Source organism: Equus quagga, unplaced genomic scaffold (assembly GCF_021613505.1).
Source record: "Equus quagga isolate Etosha38 unplaced genomic scaffold, UCLA_HA_Equagga_1.0 73442_RagTag, whole genome shotgun sequence".
Lineage (NCBI taxonomy): Eukaryota > Metazoa > Chordata > Mammalia > Perissodactyla > Equidae > Equus > Equus quagga.
Window position 1 is genome coordinate 13,431,276 of NW_025802777.1, and position 23,353 is coordinate 13,454,628.

The window sequence follows — 23,353 nt, forward strand, 5'->3', positions numbered from 1 at the left end:
TTCCATGTAGAGTGAAAGACAAGGGCCCCCAAGAAGGGAAGCGAGTCTCGTAAGACTAAGGGGGCTCCCAGCCCAGGGCTCTTCACTATACCACGCTGCTCTCCCTCACCTTCTGATCCAAGAGCTCCTACACTTTTATATTTCATGAGCCCGTGAAATTTTCCCCAAAACATTGGAAATCATGCCGTAGAGTATTCAACTTTTTATTCAGCTAGTGGAGGTGATTCAGAAACAACTACCATGTATCATTAGTATCTCTTTTTGAGAGCAAGAACATTTTAACACCAAAAAAATCGTTAGGCAAACATGATCTTAGAAAAGAATATCCATTATATGGGATAAATTTAGCTTTATATTCAAAAACACACAAAAATACCTCACTGCCACGTCCTTATTTCTTTTGTTTTACATCACAGAGGCAAAAACTTCATCAAAGCCAGAATAGGTCTGTGAACCAGCATTTGAGAACCAGTGTTCTGGGCAAAATCTTGACTCGACTTTGGAGTCAATTTTCTCCCCCTTCCACTGTGCTCTCCATCCTAGACATAATTGGGGTCTAAGCTGGGAAACTCTAAGTCCACACAGAGAAGACTTCAAGAGAGGGAGAAGTGACATCACAGGACATTCCCAAGCCCCACCCGACTCCCCAACCAGGAACTCCAAAGGTAGTCCTGCCTAGAATCCATTCAATCTGTCTACACGTCCTGCAGTCCGAACCGGCCTCATGGGCATGCACCTGCGCAGACACACAGAGCCCTTCGCTCACACAGGCCACACTTGATTTAATGCTCTGCCTATACTGCCTTGAAATTCTTAATAATTTTTTAACAAGGAACCCCACACTTTTTGCACTATGCCTCCACAAATTGTGTAGTTGGTCCTGCCTGCAGGATGACCTCTGAGTGCTGGTGTCCTGGAGACCATCCTTCAGGACACCCAGAGAAAAACTGATACTTAAGGGGCAAGTGAGTTTGGGCAGTGGCCACAGTGCCAAGGCTCATGCAGAAAACTTTCCTGGGAACTGTTTGCCTGTGAAGGCTCCTAACCACTAAAGACACAGTGGGTCAGTGCCACGTTCAGTGGGACAGACCTGCATTTAAATCTCAGATTGGCCTCTTTTTAATTGGTGAATGTGGACAGTCAGTGTAATCTCTTTGAGACTCAGTTTTCCCCTCTGCAAAATGGGCATGATATTCCTTGCCTCAGAAACTTGTTATTAGTAAAGGAATGTGTATGCCAATCATTTAGCCTAAAGCCTGGCACCAAGGAAATAAGCAGGGATAATAATGAATGCTTGATATAACTGAGTTTACTTTCTGTTCCTTTTCACCGTAAACCCAACCAATGGGGTAATAGGCAGACAAGACACCTGTGTGTGCATATGTGAGTATGTGTGTATTGGAGAGGTTGAGGGTATTATTCTTCATCATCTGAATAATACAAAGAGAACAGGCAGGGTGAAAATCGCTGACTCTCATTACTTAATTCTCCCCATGCCAGTTAAGGGAGATTTCCCTGGTGCGGCCATAACCTCCAGTCCTGTGGGTTTACTCTCTTCATTTAAATCTAGATTTAGGAAGCATTTCTTTTTTACTCCCCTATCAAAGCAACCACTTTCCATATGAAATATTGTCCAAAAAAATTTAACTTACGCATGAAAGGTCTTTGAGTACTTTCATTTTAAATCTAAATTGAGATTAATACTAATTTATCAAAAAACTTTTAAAAACTTCCCAGATACCTAGGTTCTTGTTAGAGCATCAGTTTGTTTTGAAACACATCAAAGGCTTTTTTAAACTTTGCTTCCTGCTTATTAAGCATTAGCGTGTGAATTCTTTAACACACATTGGATTTTTCAGGGCACATAAATTTAAAAGTATAGACACAGATTTGGATATGGATATAAATACAAATATGGATACTGGTAGAGATTTGATATGATACTTAGCAGATTTTCAGTTCTTTATAATCAATAATAATCACCATGTTACCTCAACCAGTACCTAAAATTATCAGGCAAACAAGATCATACATCAAATAGACTGAATGATACTTCTCTGTATGGAGCTCTGATTCTGTTTAGAGACAGGTTTTATGTTTGTTAGAAACATTCATCTAGTCACTATTTTTGTAGCTATCATTTTGTGAATCTTATCGATTCATCCTTTTGTAAGAATATTTTTACTTATTTTGCTTATAACATACTTGCCCAGAAACGTCTGCTTCAGAAAGAGCCTGTTAGAAGTTTATTCTTCAACACACCACCAAATAAAATTTACCTCTCCTTTTCTTCTTCCCTACTCTTCAAAAATATATCAGAACTAACCTTCTTCCATCATTTCACATGACCAATGGGGAAGCTCTTTGCTGTCAGGAACATTCATGCTTCTCTCTTATTACATGGACCCTACCTCCAAATAGGTAATAAAGTAAAAACAGTCCCAAGGGCTCAGCTTTGAATCTTTTCTGACTATTTATTAACTGCTTGATTGGAGGTAAGCTACTTAACCTCCCTTAGTCAATGGTCCACATCTGTAAAATGGGTATAATAGCATCTTCCTGCAGAGTTGTTGCCAGGGCAAATTAATGAGATGATACAAGGAACAGCACCCAGGTGCTCAATAAGCATTCACTTCCTTTCTGGCCTTTCTTTACCATCTTAAGCAACAGATTTCAACTAATAAATCCAGTTGTACCTCAAAGAATCTTCAGTGATATCAGAATAAAGAATTCAAAATGGTTATACATATTGTATTATTGATTTCATAGCATTTGATAATTAAGTTTCTACCACAGTTTTCAACTCTGTGTTACTCTGTGCTCTGTAAAAGATGTGAACATAGGAAACCGCCCCACTCCTACCCAACCCGTGAGGGTTTTTTGACTGACTGTTGCCACTGCATACGGAGGCAGCTTTAAAGGCAGGGTCAGAACTGGGACAGAATGAGACTTGAGAGAGTTCCAAAAGGCTCACCCAGGCCATTTTGCCAAATGCCGTCCTTACCAAGGTCATTCGTAAAATTCCAGTGGGAACTTTATCCCTTGATTGCCTACTGATTCCCTGGGGATAGGAAAAAAAACACCCCAAGAGAGATAAAAAGGGAAACCTCAATATTCATTTACTGCTTAGTGTGAATGAGCTTTTCCCAGTCTTTCCAGAAAACACAGATAAACACAGATTGAGAGCATGGAGAGAAGAGCGTACTGGAAATTTTGGACCCTGAGGAGGGAGACGGAAATGCTACCAAGCGTAGAAAAAGTTGAAGGAAGAGGACAACATCAAGAGACACTTCACCTGCATCACAGTTTTGCTGAAAGGCAGTTTTGTATGTGTGCACAAGACATTCACACAATACCCGGTTTAATTAGATTTTAAGGTAGCTATTTCAGCTACCACACCTAATTCCCACCACCACACGAAACACCCAGATATGTAAGGAGAAAATGGTATGACTTAAAAGAGACACCAACAGAATGGGTCTTGGATTTTTTTTAACTAAATGTCATATAATTAATTCATGCCTAGATATGAAAAATCCTAATAGCTTGGAAGAATTTTTTAAAAACAAAATGTTGAAAGCTATCAGCTTGAGTTGATACCAGTATCCTTGACTCTTTCTAAATAAAAACTGAAAACTTAAAAAAAAAAGAAGAAGAACCCCAAAGCCAAGGTCTAAATTTACATGAGAGCTGTGCCAGATTTTAGCTCTGTTGAAGATAAAGAAAACTCTCAAGTAATTAACATGAAATCCTCACGTCAGTCCAAATTAAATTCTCTCTAATTGGAGAAGGGCCAGTGATTTTCTGTCCCAAGAGGTGGGATTCTCTTTTCTCTTCTGTATGTTTTCTATTGGGAAAACTAACTCCATGAAGGTCTCAATTTAGAAAGTTAACTCTTTGGAATTCCCAGTTTGGATGTAACGCCAATCATACCATTAGTTTATTCAAGACAGGCATTGCTGCCTCTGGGAACTGCAGTTAGCTAAGTGTTACTTAATGAAGGGTTCTGATAATAGGCAGAAATGGTGACTGTATTTTAAAGGGTTTTTCCCCCTAAAAACCTGCTTCCTTTATTTAAGCCCTTGGAGGTCCACGGTCTATTTGGAGTCTTGCCACTCATTCTGCTATCAATGAACAATGATCAACTCCCCATCTACCAGGGCCAGTCTGTCACCAAGTCCTTTCAACCCTTCCTCCAAAATGTACTTGAATTCAATCATCCCACTCCATTCTTTAATCCAGGCTCTCATCACCTCTTTTCTATATCAATATAAAAAGCCTCTCCCATTCTCTCATCTCTCCACATTCCGGACTATTCCACCAATTGAATATTTACCGTTTTCATCATATTACTCCCTTGCTCAAGAACTTTTGACACTCTATTGGTTCTGATCAAATCCAGACTCTTTTGTTGAACTTTCAAGATTGGCTTGGGAACGCTAGTCTACTGCTGTCTAAACAGATAGTCTGCATAGGTGCCAGCACAATGCCTAGCTCAAAGCAGGGCTCAATAAACAGCATGTTACTCTTCCACAGTTCAGACCTTGGCTCCAATTGACAAGAGTTTTAGTATTTCCTGAATATATCATGTTCTTCCTGACTCTTGGGTTTTGTTCATGCTTTCTGTTTGGAGGGAAAAGGAAGAATTGTTAGAAGATGTGTAGCTCCCTTTTTTTGTACCTGGTACCCAGAAATGGCATCTCTCCTATACTGCCTTTCAATGCCCTACCCACCTTCAAGCCCAGGTTGACTCTCATATCTTCCAAAAAGCTATTCCTATCTGCTCTGGTGACATAGAATTTTTCCCAAATCCCTTTGCCCTATAAAACCCGTAGTAGGAATCATGCACATCCCACTCACCTTTGGCAGAGTGTGGGAGGCACAGAAACTAAGTAAAGTTCAGCTAATTGATAAGAGGTGAAGCAGAGATAACCATAATCCACCAACTGGATAATTAGTCCCTAAATAATTGCAAGTTAGTTATACAATAAACTCCACCTTGACATCAAGTAGAAGTGTGAGACGTAGGTGGGATGCAAAACTGCTTAGTAGTTTATATTTTACTTAATATTCCAGAATTAATTATCCTAAATATAGGGACCAGTAGAGTACTTAATTTGTGTCAAGCACTTTGCCAAATGCTTTACCTATATAGTGTTATTTAATTCTTACAACAACTTTGTGAACTATTACTATACACATCTTACGGGAAACTGAAGTTCAGCAAAGTTAAGTGACTTACCCAAGATCATACAAATAGTGATGGAGATGGGTCTAGAAACTACGCCTCGCTGACTCCAAAGCTATACGTCCTTAACCTCTACACCAAATCATCTCAGAAAAATATGCAAAAAAAGTCCTAACATAACTGGAGGAATGAGCACTGGATTAGGCTCATAAGAAATGAATAAGTCAACATTCAAAGGCAAAGAGGACTCGCTTCTCATGGACTCTGCTTACTCCTCAACAATAAATCCACGAATAGGGAATTACTCCCCAAAAGTTCATCTTAGTTTCCCCATTTACTATGGAAGTCTGGGGTGTTTCCCCCCTAAATGTGTGGTCTGGAATGCACTGGAATTCGAAAGGTATGCACAGTGTGTGTGATGGCAAGTGTTGCTCTGTGTGACGTTCCACATGCTCCTTACTCAAGAATTCAGAGGGAGTGGCCCCAAATATTTGCAAAGCATCTTTCTGTGCACTCACGCTGCATGTGCAGGCAAAAATACAGATCACTGGGCCTCGATCTGGGCCTACCTCATCAGAATATACAGGAGGAGGGCCTTAGAACATATGTTTTTGAGGCGTGCTCTCAGGTGATTATTTTAAGAAAGGTTGATAAACGCAGAACCCCAGCTCCTGTCTTCACTCTCTAGTTAAGTGCCCTTTCTAGAGATAGGGGGACACTTTGATCATAAGAAAAACTTTTTCAATTTTCGCAGATTCTTCATAAGGCTTCCTGAGCATGGTTTTGTAGAACTAGAGGGTAGGAATTACTTGAAATAAATGACAACCCTTTTTTGAAGCTATTATATCAAAAAACATGAATTTCACAAGTGGGCATTCTTGGGACATTTGAAAGAGACTAGAACAAATCAATCTAAATTGATTAGTGAATAACATGCAGGAGCTCCCAGTCAGGGGCCAAGAGAGTTCAAAGGAGGATGGCAAATTAATACAAGTTATACATCTTATACTTCAAGGAAGAGTCTATTCAGGCAGGCTAAAGATAAAGATTCACCTCGCCAAGGCTCTTTTCTGTACATAAATTCTTTTAAAATAAAGATGAAGGAACAGTACCTTTATTTGTCCCATCCAAAATTATGATATAATAATATTGTTTGAAATAAACAAGCTTCATAGACTGAAATTTTCTTTGAAAAGCCGTTGATTGTAACAGGACTTGTTCTGCCCATGTGGGACATGAACACAAGCAAGAAAATTATATATCTTCTCTCTCCCTGGATTTTGGGTTTACATGTGTCTGTCTTGAGAACTAGTCACTCAAGCACTATTCCTCAAAATCTTGCATTTATGAAATACATAAAAACAGGAGGTGTTTTTCTTTTCCTTCTTGGAGAAACAGTATGGGATAATGGAGAGAGTTTGGATTGCCAAGTCTAGAGACCTACATTTAAATCATAACTTTGTTACTTACGAGCAGTCTCTGGACCTCAATCTCTGTCTCTGTAAACTGGGAATACTAATGCCCACATTGCATGGTTAATTTAAAGATCAGAAATAATGTACGTGGATGCCTAATACAAAAGAGAAATGCAATTAATGTTAGTTGTCATTTCTATGTTGGGATGGACTGGCTTGCCCATTGGGAGATTTCCCTTTACCACTATCTTTCAAGGCAACCTCTGAGCGGGAACATAAGACAACAGAAGGCCACGGGAACAGTGTTAGAAGAACAGATGATGAAGAGCCAAGGCTTCACTTCTTCCTACTCTAGAATAAATCCTCCAGTGGGGGTGTACCATCCAGGAAACCAGGGGATAGATGTGTCACCACCATAATCACTTGGTATAGTAAAGCCTGAATTGGCTGTGTAATATCAAACTTCACAGAGTCCAGATCCTTACTTTGCATTATTTTGGGGATGAACCTGTCTCTTTTCACTTATTACTTTTCAAAGCATTACCACTACACGGGCATTGTAGGAAGAAAAATAGCTAGATAGCTAGATAGTTGGATGGATGGATGGATGGATGGATGGATGGATGGATGGATAGATAAAGAGATAGGCAGATAGGCAGATAGATAAATAGATAGATAGATAGAATTTGTCCTCAAAAGACCCAAGGTTTAAATGGTAATGCTTTTGAGCATGTATTATATGATTTTAACAGACGACACTAGACTGAGAGCAAAGGCTGGCACCAATGGCAGAGATCCAAGCCTCCATTCCTCACCACTGTGACCTCACATCACCTGAGGCCCCCTGTCAAAGGTGGTGCAACTCAACATATGTGTTAAGAGGTCATTGAGGGGAGCCATGACGAGGAGCTCTACGTATGGCAGCCTCACCTCAGACCTTACTATTTTGAGAGGGTCCGCCTCACCTGTCCCATTCATTACGCTGGCTGAAGTCTGTTTGTTATCACCGGAAGTGTGGGAGCACCAGTGAGAAACCAGCTTTTGGAACTCAGGCTTCAGGAAATGCTGCTGGAACTGGGACAGTGATATTTTTATATTATCTAACCAACTGCCAACTCTTAATAAATGTTTCCTCGTGCAGTTTTAACAATGACATACTTTGCTATCATTAGAAATTGTCATACCTCCATGAATTTTATAATAAAAAAAGCTAAAATGGGGACAGTAAAAAAGAAGAAGAAATGTGCTAAAACAACCAAAGGACTGAGAAGCCACACTTGAACAATGCATGATGAAAGATCACATTCCCCATAGGTCGTGCCAGGCATGCATTTTTAAATGCCCTTTGTGAAACTAGAAAAGATGATGGTAAAAAAGGCGGCAGGCATGGAGGTGGCCCTTTCCCTTGGAGCAGAGCATACCTGAGGCATTATCAAGGCTGAAGGCGATGCGTACTGGCTTATCCGCAGGTACCCTGGCTGTGCTGATCATGTGGGCACCTGCGCCTTGGCCTTCCCCTGGGTCTTCCAGCTGTAGGGACAAGAGAGAGAGCTGTTGTCATTTTACCCAAGGTCATTCCTTGAACACTCAGAGGCCCTTGGAAATTAGAGAAGAAAGTAAGTAAGCATTGATTTCTTATGTTAAAGATACTTCTAGTTCCTAGCTTTCTTTCCCTACATTGAAAGTATTTGCCTACCCCATTTAAAATTATTTTTCTGGCTTATAAAAAATTGCTTTAGAAATATACATCTAGAATGAAATATACAAGATGGAACAAAATCTCCACCCCCTCTCACTTTTTTAGTATCCCTTCACAATGACTAGTCCAACTTTGGCCCTTCAAGGTCTTATATAGTGTTTTATTTTTAATTGAGGGGGATAGAGAAGTCTTAATGGGCGATCAGATGGCTCCAGGTTAGACTAGCTTTTCACACTCATAAACCTAGATTGGATCTGAGATATTGATCTGGGAGTGGTAAAGAATGAGTATCATGGAATCATTTCAAGAATACCAAAGATTATTTAAAAATATCCCACAGTTATATTATGAATATTATGTGCTTTAAATGTGTGATCAACTACCTGTAAATCTAGCAAACATTTCCAAGTTTGTACATCTTAACAACGTATAATACAAGAAAAGACAAAACTTAAAAACATCCTATTGATGTTCTACCTCACCCATTAAATTATCATTTAATTAACAAACTAAGATAAAATGAATGGAAAAACATCCTACAGATAAGATGGATTGGGATGGGCAAAAATACATAAATATACCTTTGTTATAATAAGAGAATTTAGCCCAAATACATTTTAACTAAGATATTTGATATTTTTGTCCAATGGGACTAGAAAAAGATATTGTTATAAATACATGACATCTTTATTATTTAAATACATATATTTAACTTTTCTATTTTTAGTGCTGTTCCCCTAAACCCTCTACTTTCCTTCTCATGGAATCAGTAAATCAAAAACTCTGAATGATATTTTAAGGAAAACATCTCTAAAAATGGCAAAATATAAATCATCTCTTTAGCCATCCTTAGCAGGATTCTGGGAACTGCTTTCACAGGAGATTTTCTCATCGCAAGGTTTCAGGCTTTTTCCCATAACTTTTCTCTATCTAAAAATAGTGTCTAGAACACTGAATTTTGTTTTTACAATTATTAATAGAGCCAAAGCAAATGCACATATATATATATACACACACATATATACACACATATATTTAGACACACATACATATGGAATCATCTTACCCAGTATATGAAAAGAGAACAAGTTTATACTAAACACCTAATATAGTTTTGGAGAAAAACCAGCAACTGTTTATTACCCAGTTAGAATCGTATTTGGCCCATTCATTTAACACTACAAATAGAATGAACCATAAAGCACTCCAAGTCATGCCATTCTAAGTTAGAAAAAAGTAGTAACGTGAAACATTCAATGTAAGAAAACGGTAACATAAGATCGCTGTTACTAGACTGAGGATTTGTTTTATCTTAGCTCTGACATACATTTCTGTGTGGTCTCGTCTGCTTAGAATCAACCTTCTTGTTAGCCACCTGTTCCTAGGGAATAGAACAGACTGTCTCAAATTTAACAAAACAAACAATAAAAATCCCCTCAGAGTTGTAGCTAAAAGAAAAATTCTTATTGTTACGCACTGTACCATCATCAAACCCTTTTATGATAACATCTAAGGATGAAAAGCTGGGCTCCTCTTTTGGCTACATCTCCCAACGCTTTCCTGCACCAAGAAAGCAAGCACAAGAGGTGGAAATTTGCCTCCAGGATTTTGTACAGAGATCTCTGGTATCGTTTCCAGCAACAGGAAATGGAATTGATAAACACAGCTAATTACAGCCCCTCCCCTCCACACCACCAAGAACATCTGTCTGCCTCCAAAAGGATGGCGGCGAAGAAGAGGGGTGGGTTTTGAGTCCCACACGGTGTGGACCATAAGAGCCCCTCAACCAACTTGCCTTTTCATCACACCGCCTGGGGAAATGGACCACTGGTTCCTCCTCTCGGCTGTAACAGAGCTTTGGTTAAGTTGCTGGTGCTCCGAGCGTTTAGTTCGGTTTTCACACCTGTTGCCTTACCTCACTTGGTTGAGTGTCTGCACTTGTGTAATCCAGGGCCAGCCACTGCCTTGGCCAGTCGTTGCCTTTGTGGAGTAAAGACTTAGCAAGAGAGCAGGCTGCACCTGCTACATAGCAGCCACTGACAATCTGAGGAGCAATGACAGCTGTCAGGGCAGCTCGCTGCTACCTGCTCTCCCCCAGACCCCAGCGTCCCACGGGGCCTCCCTGTTCTGCTTCCCTCCACAACCCCTCTCTCCTTTCCTTGCCTCTCCAATAGCCAGGATGTTGTCATGCTTCTAGAAAAAGCAAGAGCAAAAGAAAACCCTCCTCCTGTCAGAGGCATTGATAAACAGCAAGTTGTGGAGAGTCCAAATGTTTTAATTCATTAGTCCTGGCAAACTTAAAATACAAACAGACTTGCTTCACAAGACAGGAATGTCTTCAGCATGACCCAATCGGTGCCTGTGTCTATTCCAGCAAACTGGCAAAGATAGCATGACTCCAGTCAGCAAAAATGTCGGCAGCTCCAGTCAACTCAGCAAGACCCAGCCAACTTGGACGGGCCACAGGCTGACTCTCAGATGGTAGCAGCGATGATCCCCGTTAAGAACGTGAGGTTTGAGGTTGAGCTGCTGATGGGCTCAGTGACTTGATCCCAGCTACAAATGCAACTGACCACAAAATAGGTCAATGGTCAATAGCAATGGACCAGTAGGGTTTTCAACCCTGATAAAACAGCAGTTAACCTGAATATTAATAGTACTTTAAGATAGTTGGACAGTGAAGTTGAGGTTAAATAATTAAAGACAAAAAAGTATTAAGAGAATGCAAAGACGAGCCTCAGACTGGGAGAAAATCTGTGCAAAATATATACCAGAAAAAGGACTGGTATCCAAAACATAAAAAGAACTCTTAAAACTCAACAATAGGAAAACAAACAACTCGATTTGAAAAGTGGGCAAAAGATCTGAACAGACACCTCACAAAAGAAGATTTACAGATGGAAAATAAGCATATGAAAAGATGCTGGACACCACATGTCATTAGGAAATTGCAAATTAAAACAACCATGAGACACCACTACACACTTACTAGAGTGGTCAAAACCCAAAACACTGACAACACCAAACACTGGTGAGGATGCAAAATGGTACAACCACTTTGGAAGAGTTTGTCAGTTTCTTACAAAACTAAATATACTCTTACTATGTGATCCAGCCATCACTCTTCTTAGTATTTACCCAAAGGAGCTGAAGACTCACGGCCACACAAAAACCTGCACACAGATGTTTAGAGCAGCTTTATTCATAATTTCCAAAACTTGGAGGCAAAAAAGATGTCCTTCAGAAGGTGAACGGATAAATAAACTATGGTATATACAGACAATGGAATATTGTTCAGTGATAACAAGAAATGAGCTATCAAGCCATGAAAACACATGGAGGAGCCTTAAGTGTATATTACTGAGGGAAAGAAGCCAATATGAAAAGGCTACATACCGTACGATTCCAACTATATGACATGCTGGAAAAGAAAAACTATGGAGACAGCAAAAAAGCAGTGGCTGCCAGGGGTTAGAGGAGAGGGAGGGAGGGATGAAAAGGCAGAGCACAGAGGATTTTTAGGGCAGTGAAACTGTCCTGAATGATACTATAATGGTGAATACATGTCATTATACATTTATCAAAACCCATAGAATGTACAACACCAAGAGTGAACTCTAATGCAAACTATGGATTTTAGTTAAATAATGTATCTATATTGCCTCATCGATTGAAATAGATGTACCACACTAATGCAAGATGTTAATAATAAGGGGGAGAAATGTGGTTAGGAGGGGATATATGGAGATATATGACATAGATAAGAACTCTGTGATTTTCACTCATGTTTTTTCTGTAAACCTAAAACTGATCAAAAAATGTTAAATTAATAAGTAAAAGGACTTGGAAGGTTTGCTTAATCTAATGAATAAAAGGCTGATTTGTTATGGTATACACAGCAATAAGCTGCATAGATTCAGATGATTAGAGCACTTACATATAAACCTACTTGCATTTCTAACTGCAAATCTTTCCAGGAGTTATTATTACTGTTTTCGTGTTATTTTGTAGTTAATAAGGTCATCTTACATAATGCATTATAATTTTTCAAAAGAGGCTCATCTGCTACCTCATCTTCATCTTCTGAATAATCCTGTAAAGTAGTCATGGCCGATATTGTCACCCCTATTTGACAGATGAGCAAACTGAGACTCAGACAATTTAAGTAACAGGCTCAAGGATAAATGCTCATTATGGAATAAAGGACCCAGATAGAATCCAGGTTTTCTAATTTTCAGTTCACGCTATTTCCACTACACCAGGATGTACTCTGTATGAAAGACCCAATTGAATTGTTTCATTAACAATGTCTGACTCTCAGCTTTTGGCTTGGAGGAAACAAAGGTATAACATTCTTCAAAGGTCTAGCATCCAGGTTCATCTGACACTAACCATCTTTATCATGACACTTAAGTTCAACCCCAAGAAAATCAAAGTTGTGCATCTTATGTGTGCTAATGGGGAAGTGGATACCACATCCGCACTGGCTCCCAAATCAGCCCCTGGGTCTGCCTTCAGAAAATCTGGTGGTGATAGCAACATTGCCAAGGGAATCAGTGACTGGAAGCATCTGGATTCCAGTGAGACTGATCCATCAGAATGGAAAGACCCAGAATGAGGTAGCACCCTCCTCCTCTTCCCCCATCATCAAAGCCCTTGGGGAGTCACTCAGAGATAGAAAAGAGCCGTTACACATAAAACACAATGGAAATATTGCCTTTTATGATATTGTCAAGAGCACCTGACAGATGAAGCGTAGATCTTTATCCAGAGAATTCTCCAGCATCATTAAGCAATCCTGGGGACTGCCCAGTGTGTGGGCTGCAATGCCAACGGCTGCATCCTCATGACATCCAAGATGACATCAACAGTGATGTGGCAGATACCCAAGTGATACAGAGCTACAAAGGAAAAGATTTTGTGAAAGGATAATTTGACAACAGTGAGAAAGGAACAAAAAGAACACATCTTAATAGTCTAAATGTGCTCTGTCCAAGTCTAATCATATAAACTCAAGGTTTTAAATAATAATACTATTCACCATTTTTGTTCTCATAGGAGCAACAATGTATTTTTTGGCCGTTTATCTAAACACCTCCAAGAGAGTTACAAATCTGAAACCCAAGTGAAATCCCTTCCAGCTGTAACCCAAAATAATTACATGGTATTTTAAGAATTCAATAGAATTATACTAATTCAGTCCAGAAAGGATTATGTGTGTACATCAAAATATTAACAGATTAACAATATGTCTCTGGGTAGCAGCAATAGATACAATTTTTATTTTCTTCTTTTCAGCAATAAATGTGTTTTACTGTTATATGGAAAGTTGTTGTTGTCATTGTTGTTGTTTGGTGAGGAGAATTGGCCCTGAGCTAACATCTGTGCCAATCTTCCTCTATTTTGTATGTGGGTCACCGCCACAGCATGGCTTGCTGAGCAGTGTGTAGATCCACACCCAAGATCTGAACCTATGAACCCTGGGCCACTAAAGTGGAGCACACAAACTTAATCGCTATGCCACCAGGCCAGACCTGGAGAGTTATTTTTAATAGTATTTAAGGAGCTTTATAGATAATGAACTCTAGACTTGCTTCTGAATTATGGTCTGTAATACACACAGCATCTCATGGTATAGACTGTTATCACAATTAATGTGATCTCAACTTCTTGATATAATTCAGTAAGCATTTTGGGAAGAATTGGTATGTTCCAGGCTGGTGTTTCCCAAATTTGCCTCATTACTGGGTCTGTGCATTTTAAAAATACCCATTCCCAGGCTCTGCCATGGCAGTGACTCAGTGTGGCTGGGGTGGGCCCAGGGTTTTGTAAATTTAAACAAGAAATACTAATGTTTATACACAGCATTTAGAGAATGGTTTAAAAGACATTTTCACCAACACTAAAGCTGGCCCTCTACTGCTCTGTACCATGTGCAGCCCATAGTCTCCAAAAAAGAATATATCATGATACTGAAATAACCAGCCTTCCTTATAACCATTGTCAGCAATTTTTTTCTGTAAAGGGCCAGATGATAAATGTCTTACACTAAATGGGCTATTACCGTCTCTGTCGGAACTACTCATCTCTGCCATTGTAGCACAAAAGCAGCCACAGATGATGTATTTGAATGGATGGGCTCCAACTTTATTTGCAAAAACAGGAAACAAGTGGACATGTCTGAATTCCAATAAAACTTTATTTACAAAAACAGACAGCAGCCTGGATTCAGCCCACAAGCTGTAGCTGACCAACTCCTGCCTCTCCTTATCCCAAACTGAACGACCAGTGGACATGCTCAGCACAGCTTCACGTACAGTGCCATGTGGCACGGGACGAGTCTCTTTTTTTGCCACTCTCAGTTCCCTCTCTTCCATTTACTTCTCCCAACTCCACCCCCACCAAAATTTTAATGTCTGACTTTCTTCAGTCAGTGAAGCAAATGCCCCTAAGTGATTTATTAACCTGACTATTTCATAAAGCACTGACACATCTGTTTGAAACAAACACAAGTGAATAAATATTTAACTAACTAAGTAAGTAATTAAAAGCACTTAGCAGGTTTCCTTAGTCTAGTGAATGGAAGGCTAATTTGTGATGATACACAGCACAATAAAGCTGTAGAGATTCAGATGATTAGATTCTTCTAACTGGTTCCAGGGACTGCACATGCAGGCATGGGGGGAAAGCAACACAGGGACCTGTTGCATAACATGATCTCCAGCCATTGTTCTTTTGAGTGGCCTCTTCCTCTGCTCCCCACCCCAGTCAAGCCTCAGGTGAGATTTCCCATGCTCCCAAAGAAGTCTCTTTGTGATGCCTACTTGCAGCAATGTTGTCATTCCTTTGTAAATCTCTTCTCAGGGTGATACAGTGAAAGATCACAAAGCAAGGATAGAAGCTGTAAACCAAAATCAAGACCATTCCTCCCCAAGAACTTCTGATCATACATTGTTGAAGCCAGGCACCTGAGGGTTACTGTAGATATTCAATAAGAATATGGTTGCCTTTTGACCTTGTTCCCAACACGGACATAGAGGAAACTTGTCAATTTGCTGTTTTCTTATTTAACTTGAGGGGTGACTCAGGGGATGTATGAGTTTGTTTTGCGGAAGAAAGAGAATGCCTTTGGGAAGGGTGTGTTCACCAAATGGCCGGCCCCCAGCAGCAGTTGCATATTGCCAAGGGGCTTATCAGGGGTGACCTCTTTGTTTTTCCAAAGCTCCTCCTGCCAAGCCCCTTAACTCAGTAAAACCCCCTCTTTTTGCTCCAGTTAATGCAGATTTGAATGAATCCATGCTCCCACCTTCTTGTCTTGACCAACTCAAGTAAACCTTTCTCCATCTCCAAGCACCAATGTCTCAGTGTTTAGCTTACTGAGCACTAGGCACACAAACTTGAGATTAAGAGGTTCAGTATCATTGTCAGAGCCTTTCATTTTAAAGGTGGCAGGGAGACATTTTCCTAATCCAAGTTTACTTCAGGCTTCAGATAGCAGAACAATCAGCTTCATATCATTTTTGACCTAAAGTTCAAGAGAGAAGTGAGTAGGATTAGAACCATTAAACTACTCAATGGGTTCTCTTTCCTGGGCCTTGTCGTTCACTCAATGAGACAGAACAATGTACAGTGTTTAAGAGTCTGGCTGCCTGGGTCCCCAACCTAGCTCTGTCTCTTGCTGGTGTGGGACTTTGGTAAAGACACTTAAATAACCTGTGCCTCAATTTCCCCAAGTATGGGGGATAATTATAGTATCTATGTTATCTGCTGTTTCAATGATTAAAAGACAATATAAGTAAAGGACTTACAACGATTCCAGGAAGACAATAAGTACTATATAAATAGAAATTATTGTTTCAAGGGGGAAAACTATAGAGAAACACACCCCGCAAAGCGCACCTAGAGTTAGAAGACGTAGGTTTGAATTGTGATTCTGCCTTCAAAGGCTGTGTGAGTTTAGACGAGACACTTCACACCCCCAGGCCTCAGTTTTTTCATCCAGAGCAGGGGTCAGCAAATTGTTTCTGTAAAGCACCAGAGGGTAAGTATTTTAGGCTTTGCAGGCCATACAGCCTCTGTCACAATTACTCATCTCTGTTGTTTCTATTATCAAAAGCAGCAATAGACAGTATATAAATTGATGGATAGACTCTAATAAAACTTTATTTACAAAAACAATAAATAAATGCATACAGCTATATTCCAATAGAACTGTATTTATGGACACTGAAATTAGAATTTCATACAATTTCCAAATGTCACCAAATATTATTCTCCTTTTGATATTTTTAAGCTTTTTTGAGATATAATTGACATATATTATATTAGTCTCAGATGTACAACACAATGATTTGATAATTGTACACATTACAAAGTGATCATTGCAGTGAATCTAGTTAACATCCATCACCACACCTAGTTACAGATTTTTTTCTTGTGATGAGAACTTTTAAGATCTACTCTCTTAGCAACTTTCAAGCATATGATACAGTATAGTTAATCATAGTCACCATGCTGTACATTATATCTCCATGACTTACTTATTTTATAACTGGAAGTTTGTCCCTTTTTGATATTTGTCAACTATTTTAAAATATAAAAGCCATTCTTAGCTCATGGGCCACACCAAAACAGGCCCTGGGCCAGATCTGACCTGAGGTCTACAGTTTTCAGACCCTTAATTTATAGAATCAGCCATGGGAAAACTCAGGGCTTCCCAAACTAGAATAATATAATTGTGTCTGTGTGTGTGTGTGTGTGTGTGTGTGTGTGTGTGTGTGTGTATGTGTGGTCATTGTTTTGCCTTTTTAATTTGATTTATATGGAATTTAAGTGGTTTTATATTATATGTTTATCATTTATAGTTGACTAGATTTGACATATGTATTCCTATTTCTATAATATGTGTTCCTATTTCTAGAATAACTTAGACATCAGGCTCTTGGAGAGAGAATGACATTTCCTTTAATATTCTTGACCATGGTAAAATTATATTTATCTTATATTTCAACATTTGTATCTTTCCTGAGAATATAAACTAGAAGGACTAATAAAACCAAGTCTTAAAACTTGCTACAACAGTAAAGATATATTTATTTGATCATTTTAATATTATCCTAAGGAAAACAGGAATTCTTTATCATCTATAAATATCCCAGGTATACCCCAAAGGGCAAGAACACTCCATTCCTGCACACAATCAAACAGAACTATCATATCAAAAAACAACCCACAAGGTTCCCCAACATCATCAAACATCCAGACAGTATTGAAACCTCCAGTTTTCTCACAAATATCTTAAATTAATTTTTCAGTTTGTTTTTCATTTTTAATCAAGACCCAAACAAGGTCTAAATATATGATTGGTTGTTATTTTTTTTAAATCTACAGGTACAGTCTCCAACTCATTTTTTTTTTTTTGCAATTTATTTGTTAAAAAAAAAACAGGGACCAGCTTGATGATGCAGCAGTTAAGTTTGCACGTTCCACTTCGGCAGCCCGGGGTTCACCAGCTTGGATCCCAGGTGCGGACATGGCACCACGTGCCATGCCATGTTGTGGTAGGCATCCCACATATAAAGCAGTGGAGGATGGCCACAAATGTTAGCTCAAGGCCAGTCTTCCTCAGCAAAAAGAGAGGAAGATTGGCAGCAGATGTTAGCTCAGGGCTAATCTTACTCAAAAAAAATAAATAAAATGAAGTAAAACAAAATTTTTTTAAAAAACCATAGGGTTTCCCACAGTTGCACCTCCACATTGTTGTTTAATGTGCTTTTCTGTCCTCTAGATTCTCTGTAAATTGACAATTGGGTCCAGGAACTTGATCAGATTCAAGTGAATAATATTCTTGTAAAAGAAAAAACTGTCTCCAATATCAACTTAGATAATTTTGCTAATAATTTTACTTAAGTAAGTACAAGCATAAAATTATGTGTAAACTTCTTTTTCGTAATTTTAAATTTTTTTATTATTTTTTTTTTTTTTGAGGAAGATTAGCCCCGAGCTAACATCCACTGCCAATCCTCCTCTTTTCGCTGAGGAAGACTGGCCCTGAGCTAACAGCCATGCCCATCTTCCTCCACTTTATATGTGGACCGCCTACCACAGCATGGCTTGCCAAGTGGTGGCATGTCCGCACCTGGCATCCGAACCGGCAAACCCCGGGTTGCCAAAGCAGAACATGCACACTTAACCACTGTGCCACCTTGCTGGCCCCTGCGTAAGCTTCTTATGAAACTCTTATAAAACCAAATTTATAAAGCTCTTATAAAACCAAATTGACAAATTAGATACAAATAAAACAACAAAGTTAAAGTATAATTTATCCGCATTGATCTAACATGACAGAATGTTTTCCTGAAAATAAGCAAGTGCACACACACAACGTGAACATGGTACTCATTCTGTAGCGCAGACTCATTTGAGTCCCTCCTCTCCACACTAATACAGGTGTGATGACTGGTTCCTTGTGGGGCATTTTCTCCGTGACCTGCTTTGAAACTCATTTTTGATTGGCACGCATGACATCCATGGCCTTCACACAACAAGCATACACTGAGGAAAGTGCTGAGCACTTGGTGTCTGTAAACATTGGTCTCCTTTTTGTTTTCTAACCACAACTGCTTCTTTTGTACCCTATTAGCCCATGACCACAAGTCTGTTAAAATCAGAAGGCCTAAACAGATGTATCCTGAATGCCTTTCAGACATTTCTTGAAGGAACTTCAATTTTAAGGTCACGTCTTTACTGAAACTGTTAATAAAGCTCACTGAACTATTTCTAAAAATCCCAAAGACTGAGCTGTATGCTGCATTAAATATTGTGGCTCTCTGCCCCTTTGGTGTATGTCTTTACTTTGAAAGCCTCCCACTGTGAGAGAGGACCAAATGCCAGTCAAACCCTCCAAACAAATGAGGGGAAGGAAAAAAAGAAGTTTTAGGCCTGAATTAGTCAGGATTCTTTTAGTTTCAAGAGTCAAAAACCAATTTAACATTGGCTGAAATAACAACGGGTGTTTATTAGCTCACATAACTAGGAAATCCAGAGGCCTCCTCCTTTCAGACATGGATTTATCCAAAGGCATTAAAACATCAGGAATCTGTTTTGCTCCACCTTCCGGGTCAGCTTTCTCGTATGTTAACTCCATTCTCAGATGGAGTCTCACCATGAGGTGGCCACCAGCTGCCTAAACTTACATCCTACAAGCTCTACAGGCCTAACGAAAAAAGAAGATCTTTCTCCTCAAGAATACTTGGGTAGGATAGTCTTTGGCCAAGGTTGTGTGCCATCCATCACTGTGGACCAGGAGGAAAGTACTTAGACAGTTGAGGCCTATATCATGGTTAAGGTTGGGTAGAGAGGGAATTATTTCCCAAATTGATAAATTGATGTTAAGCATACCAAAAAAAGAAAGGAAGAAAGGAAGGAGAGAGAAGGGGAGGAAGAAAAGAAATGACAAGAAAGAAAAGGCCACTTAAAAACGTTATGCTATTGATGCGGGATTGGTGAGTCAGGGAGTCAAAAGAAAGATTTCTTGGACTCTCAAGGTCTGGCAGTAGTGCTCTTTTATTCAGATAATAGCATGGGGACAGGACCCATGGGCAGTGAAGAGCTGCTTCAGTGTGTTGAGAGTTGGGGCTAAATTTATAAGGCATGGCTACGTGACTTATTTTTACTAGACAAAGAAAAGATGATGTAAAAAGTCATTAAATGGTTTCACTGCAGATGGGGTCTGGTTATTGTGTGGTCGTATAACTTTAGACATGAATCTGGTCATACAAATCGGCATGTAGGCCAGGATGCCCTGGGCTTCTCTCCCTGGGGCAGCCCTAATCCACACCATAAAATCCATCAGGTCATGTAGATCAGCATGTGGGCCAGGTCACCTTGGGCTTCTCTACCTGGGGCAATCTTGATCCACATCACTATTATCCTCATAATAGGATATGTCATTGTCCCATGAGACATTCTGATTTCAAGACATTGGTGAGAAACGACCTTGATGGGACAAATACTATGAGCCACTCAGCTAAGCTCTTTTCACACACGACATAACTTAATGCTCATGACACCTCTTTAAGATAGCTGCTGTCATTCCTGTCTTATAGAGGAACAAACTGAGACTCAGAAAGTTTTAGGAATCTTCCCAAAGTTCCAGAGCTAATAAAGTATTAGACTAATTTGTTTGCCAAAATAAATCTCTTCATCTACAAACCAAAATCCTGTTCAAGGCATATGGCTAAAATTGCTTTTGTAGGAGATGCCTTTTCCTATTGCCAGACTGGGAGTCTCAAAAAGCCATTTCCTTATGAAAGAGAGATGTAAAATCTCAGGGAGTATGAAGACCTTTGCTTATTTTAACAAGCTAATACCAGCAGATACAAATCTGATCACCTCATGTGATGAATAAAACCATGAGTGATTCCTTGTGCAAGGAATTCCTGGAAGCATTTATAACCAGCAATCAGAGAAACAAGGAGTATTAGAGTGGAATTGGATCTTAATCCAATTCCTTCTTGAGGAAACTGAGGCCCGGGAAAAGAGAGTTATGCCTGTAGACTGGAGAACAAAAAGGAAGGAGATTAGCACTAAAAGTTCACATGTGCTTCAGCAGCACATATTAGCTTTAATTTATGCAGGAGTACTGATAGGCCAACAAAATATTACCTTTGAAAGCAGAATAGGACTCTGAAAAGGTAGGGATTTATAACATTCAAACTTTGAAAGAAACTATATGTGAGGTAGGAAAAATGTCTAATCTCACTGATCCTTCTCACACAGGATTTCCTCTCTGTCACCTCTCCATGCAGAATTGGTAACCAAATTGGGTGAATTCTTCCTCAGAAATGTTTCACAACATGCAGGTGGTGACTTCATCACCTAAATTCCTACTATGACTCTCTTCTAGATCATTCTCCACACAGCCACCGTTGGTTACCTTCCTTTAGAAGAGAGATATGGGGGCCAGCTCAGCGGCATAGTGGTTAAGTTGGTACGCTCTGCTTCAGCGGCCCAGGGTTCATGGGTTTGGATCCCAGGCACAGACCTACACACCACTCATCAAGTCATGCTGTAGCAGCATCCCACATACAAAATAGAGGAAGACTGGCACAGATGTTAGCTCAGGGAAAATTTTCCTCAAGCAAAAAAAGGAAGATTGATAACAGATGTTAGTTCAGGGCCAATCTTCCTCAGAAAAATAAAAAAGAGATGTGAATCACTATCATACCCTGGTGAAAAACATCTGTTGAGCAGAGGCAGCTTTCAGGGACCCTCACTTGTACAGACCCCTTCCAAGGACCTTGGTGGGGCTCTTGCAATGGGTTCACAAGGTCATATGTCTTTGTAAAATTTGCAAAAGTGAGATAGTTTAACTGCATCAGTTGAGACTTCCATCTCTTACCATTCCAGCTTCCTATGTGTCACACTTCCTCTTATGTTGGGTGGGAATGGAATAGCTGTGGGAATTTGGTTAAAGGGAAGCTGAGTTGGGTATACATTTACTATCCACGTATTTATGTGGTTCTTTGATTCATATAGAATATGTTGCTGGCTGAGCCAGTGTAGAAATGGCTTCCAGTATTACTCTACCACCCACTGTGCCAACTCACACAACATGACAGCAAGAAGGTACAGGGTTATCAGTCATCTCATGGTATTAATCTGTCCTAGAGGGCATTCATGATTTTGTAGGCTTTATCTCCAACAATACTTTCTGAGCTTCAAGCACTGCTAACCAAGATCCAAACCCATATCCCTAAAGGGGCTTCCAGGTAGAGATGGCATCTTAAATATTTTGTATTTCTAAAACCCTGCTAAAATGATAGTCAAGTTTTGTTGTTGTAATTGTTTTTTGTCTTTATTGGTTTTCTTTTGCTTTTAGGCATGAATCCACAAGAATGGAAAAGGACACGAGAGAAACAAAATTTTCTGAGCTGGAAAGCAGACAGAAGAAAGGAAAAGAAGTGATGAGTAGACTGGAGAGAGCTGAATCAAACTTAATGCAGGAAAAACTGAGAATCAAAACAGATTACAATCCTGTTAAGAAGGGAAGAAATAAAGGAGAGTCAGAAATATTTCTGGGGCTCCCAATAACACTGGAAAGCACAAGGAAATGGAGTTAGTCTTGAATATTCTAAAGGAAATATCATTTCCAACCTAGAATTCCACACCTGACCAAACTATCAATCAAGTCTGAGGATTAAGGTCTTAAAAAATAATTTACATCCTGTGCTCTTTTCTCAGAAAGCTACTGGAATAAACCAGGAAAGAGGAAGTCCTAGGTACAGGAAACAGAAAGATCCAACATAAGAGAGGGTAAAATAACACTTCAGGATGACAGTACAGGGGATTACAGAGTGACCCTGTGTGCCAGGAGAAGAGGCAGCCTGTCTCCAGTCCCCACAGAAGTAGGTCCAAAGGCTACAGGAATGGCTCCTTAGGAATAGGAAATGGTTAGACTTTATTGGGACAGTATGAGAAGAGATTTGGACATTTGGCAGAAGGGCAAAGACTTTTGGGGTTGAAGTGGTCACAAGCACATGAAATGAAATAGCAAACAAACAAAAAAACCAACTCTAAGGGCCAGCCCTGTGGCTGAGTGGTTAAGTTCACACGCTCTGCTCCAGCAGCCCAGGGTTTCACTGGTTTGGATCCTGGGCACAGACATGGCACCACTCATTAGGCCATGTTGAGGCGACGCCTCACATGCCACAACTAGAAGGACCCACAACTGAAATATACAACTATGTACTGGGGGGATTTGGTGAGGAAAACAGAAAGAAAAAAAAAAGATTGGCAACAGATGTTAGCTCCATGGTGACCCAAGCATCAGGGATGTTATCTATGAGGAACCTAGTGGGAGTCAGATAATACATTGCCTAAGCGGCACAGCTAACAATGGCCAGGCCAACAACTAAAAACTACAATTAACAACTGTCTAAAAAACTTTAGTTACTATCTACCCAATCATTAGTGGCTAACTGTCCACTGGTTTGAAAACCATCCTCTCTATCTCCTTAGGAAACACTCAATAAAATCCACATCATTCAC

At 39.7% G+C, this 23,353-nt stretch overlaps 1 protein-coding gene across 4 annotated transcripts in view; it reads right to left on the bottom strand.

The window, feature by feature from the left end:
• The window catches only part of LOC124234334 (MAP3K7 C-terminal-like protein), a 35,823-nt gene extending 22,674 nt beyond the window's left edge, over positions 1–13,149 (bottom strand). Inside the window, exons 1-2 of one of the 4 annotated variants that reach the window (XM_046651656.1) lie at positions 13,044–13,149; positions 8,025–8,133 (exon numbers count right to left, since the gene is read on the bottom strand). In XM_046651656.1, coding sequence (XP_046507612.1) covers positions 8,025–8,133; positions 13,044–13,091 — 157 coding nt within the window. In that variant the 5' untranslated portion in view covers positions 13,092–13,149. Of the gene's footprint in view, positions 1–8,024; positions 8,134–9,629; positions 9,748–10,097; positions 10,180–10,217; positions 10,441–13,043 lie in introns of those variants that run through there. The other 3 variants (XM_046651657.1, XM_046651658.1, XM_046651659.1) reach the window with 3 other exon arrangements.
• Positions 13,150–23,353: the final 10,204 nt, after the last annotated feature.